The following is a 3455-nucleotide window of genomic DNA, read 5'->3' as shown; positions in this document are numbered from 1 at the left end:
CTGAATTAGTTGCGCCAACACCTTCGGAGGTAAGGATCATTGCCATACCTTTGTGTTTGTAGGTTCCTTAGTATCTTTCCCCTGATCCTTAGCTGACGCATGTGTTTTTCCACAGTCCTCCAAGATAAAAGGCAAGTTGAAGGTTGTTATTGATCTTGAGGCATCAGTTGAGGATACCAAGGTTGGAGGGGGTGCCGGATGATGATGATATGGAGGACGTTGAGGATACTGGCCTCAGCCCTCATTTGAATGATATTGAGGAAGAATTTTCCAAGGATAACACCAGTCCTATCTGTGCTGGCTCAGTGGAGGGTGAGAATCTCATAGCTGGTGGTGATGTTCCGTTGATCAACCCTGTTAGTGTCCAAGCTCCTTCTCCTACTTTGTCTCCAAAGGTGCCTTCATTTTCTGCCCCTGGCGGAGCATTGCATGTTTTCTTGGCAGCTACTGAGGCTGCTGCTGTAGCTTCCAAGAGTCTTCCTTATCTCCTGCTACTTCGCTTCAATCAAATGGTTCGTTTGCTAAGATTGTTACCCCAATGATGAGGGTTAGCAGTTCAGACTCTCAGCCGAAGAAGAAGGTTGTGATTTCACTTGCCAGCGTCTCCTTCAATGCTACTCCGACCTCGTTAGGGAGCACTCAGTATGTTTCTGTTGCCCCTGTTAGCAAATCTGTTGGACCTCCGCCTTCGTCACCAGATTGGACCGTACTGGGCAATCTTCCTTCTGCTGGTGATATGGACTTAGGTGGTGCCCAAGCTTTTTCTTCGGTTCCCAGTTCGTCCACCATGTCGTCTCTTCGTCGTGGTGAGGGCTCAATAATTGTGCCCCATGTTCGCTCTCAAGCGATCGATGGAGTTGTTACTGAGTCTAGCAAGGGTAGGCTGCCTGAGAACTTGAGCCTTGGTAGTTCTGACGATTCCATCCTTGAAGCTATTATGCAGGACTCGAAGGGTCCTTTTTCTGCTGGGGTTGATCGTCATCATCTAGATATCTCTTTTGAAGTAGCTTCGCAGTTGGATGTGATGTCTGCTCAATATCGTGCCGCTAAGAATCTATTCTTTGACCCAGATTGCCTTCGCTCCATCCAGAGATTTAGTGAAATCCGCGTGTGTAGTATCCAAGAGATGGAGGCTTTCATTGACACCTATGCTGATTTCCTTCCCCGTCTCTCCGCGTTCTCAGTAAGTGATTCTTACTTTACTGTTTTGCCTTTTGTTTGATTCTTCATATGTTCTTATACTCGTCTGTTTGCAGCTTTGCAAACAGATAGATGTTGGTTGTACCCTGTTCAAGTTCTATAGGACTAAGTGTACTCACTTGAGTGCTCTGTTGGAGCGTGCTCGTCAAGAATATTCCCTTGTTAGCACACAAAAACCTTCGTCTATTGATGCTGCTTCTGCTTCTAAGATATCTTCGTTGGAGGATGACCTGAGGAAGACTCAGAGATCCTTGGAAGCTTGTATGTTGGCTCTTGAGAGAGATAACAATGCTGTCAAAGTTGTTGAGGATGGACGTAAGGCCGTTGATTATGCCTTAGTTGTTGAGTCATCTAAAACCATAGGTTCGTTTCTTATTTCCTTTTGTTTCTGTTCTTGCTTGGTTGCATAGTCCTGAGACAACCTACGCCTGCCAGCTAGTGGCTTTAGTGAGCTTAGACACCTCTGAGAGCAGATGAGCAAGTTGACGTCCGATGTTTGGTATTATCAGAAAAAATACGATAGGTTAATGAACGTTACTATTCATAACGAGGCTCAGCTTTCCCTTGAATCTGCTCATAACGCGGATCTTGTGAAGCAGATGGCCTTGCTCCGTAAAGAGCATGGTGAAGCCCTTAAATGGAAAGAGTGTCTTATTTAAAAGAAAAAGGAGGATATTTCCCTGGTTGAGAGGCGCTTATCCTTCCAAGAAATTATCCGCAAGAAATATCATGCAGATTTCGAAGATGCTTGTGCTTCATTAGCCAAATTTACTGCGGAGCGTAATGTTTTATCTTCCGAGGTATGTTCTCTTAAGATCAGACTTGTTGAGGCAGGCTCCGCATCGTCTTCCATGTCCCATGCGTCCTTGGTTAAGAAGTTGGAAGAGTTAGAGAATGTTTACCAAGTTCTATCCTCTGAGAATACTTCACTCCGGATAGATGTGGATGACCTTCGAAATGAACGTGATACCCTTGTGAAAGATCTTGAAGCAGCTGAGGTGGACCTTGCAGAGGCACAACATAGTTTAGAGGAATCCCTTAACCATGCAGGAGGTAGCTTAGGGTCCTTATTTTCCAGCAGCATCCTTTATGTCTTTCACTGCTTCTTCTTATTGCTTACACCCTTTGTACTAGCAGGTCTCCAGGAACAGCTAGTGGGTGAAAATGCCAAGATTAACCGTCTTGAGGGTCAAATATCTTCGTTGGAGATATCCCGCCAATTTTACGTTGCTGCTAAGTTCAAGGCTGAGGCGCTCCAGCAAGCTAATGATCAGCTTAGCACTCGGGTGAGTGAACTTAATCAAAAATTGGCCTCTGATTTGGCAACTAAGGCCTCCCAAATGAAGGTTCAGTTCGAGAAGTCTATTATTGATTATATCAATGATTCCTTTACGGAAGCTGAACGCCGGGCTGAAGGAGTTGTATTTCCTCGTCTTCCTTACCCGTGATCATGCTGTGTCCAATTTGTCTTAACTGAACTCTTTGTTGTATTATGCCCCCAGCTGAGGGGCCATTGTATCGTCTCCTTTCCTTGAAAAAATGCTTCGTGGTGGTTTGAACCTTTGTTATCTGCAACTTTTAAGACGTGTTAGTCATATTTTGGTAACACTATTATCATACCTTTATTATTGCATGAATATTTTGTTTATAAACGTATTGTTTCTAGATGATTGCACATTCAGGTCATCAGAAGGTTCTAAGGTATGTTTAACCTTGGGTGGAACATTCATCGTCCTACCTAAGTATCCTTTGGCCAGAAGGTACTGTGGTGGCGAAGGCTCCTACGTGGGCAATGGTTTTCCTGTAACCCTACACGTTCAGTGCGAAGGATGCTTTACTTCGACAAGGTATCTCTATAGGGGATATCTTACTTTTTCTTATTGCCTCATGGATGGAGACATCACTCCGAGGATCCGAGTATTGACATATGCGCAGTTATGTCTTGCCTTGTCTCATCGTCAGTCCTGACGGAGGGTGTCTATTCTAACCCAATTTTGTACCTAATCAAAAATTGACTTTCTCTTAGCAAAAAAGTTTCTTTCATCAATTAGTAAGTTTCATAACCTTTGATCAGGGATAGAACTTGGTGGGCTATTGCTCGTTCCCTTCTTCTCCTGAATAATCACCATTCTCTTACGGGTAGTACTTTTTTAGGTCCATTGCATTCCAAGGGTATTGCAATACTTCACCTTTGAGGGTCCTTAGGTAGTATGACCCTTTTCCAACGATGTCGTGTATGATGTAGGGCCCGTCCC

At 44.3% G+C, this 3455-nt stretch overlaps 1 protein-coding gene across 1 annotated transcript; it reads left to right on the top strand.

The window, feature by feature from the left end:
• The first annotated feature begins 787 nt into the window (after positions 1–787).
• Positions 788–2648, top strand: LOC113280000 (centrosomal protein of 162 kDa-like). The gene is made up of 4 exons (XM_026528631.1): positions 788–1183; positions 1269–1563; positions 1936–2253; positions 2338–2648. The coding sequence occupies exons 1-4, from the start codon at positions 788–790 to the stop codon at positions 2646–2648; spliced, it is 1320 nt and encodes a 439-aa protein (XP_026384416.1).
• The last annotated feature ends 807 nt before the right edge of the window (positions 2649–3455 follow it).

Source organism: Papaver somniferum, chromosome 5, assembly GCF_003573695.1.
Source record: "Papaver somniferum cultivar HN1 chromosome 5, ASM357369v1, whole genome shotgun sequence".
NCBI classification, from domain to species: Eukaryota; Viridiplantae; Streptophyta; class Magnoliopsida; order Ranunculales; family Papaveraceae; genus Papaver; species Papaver somniferum.
Note: the sequence above shows the minus strand (reverse complement) of the source record. Positions and strands in the feature narration are given on the sequence as shown.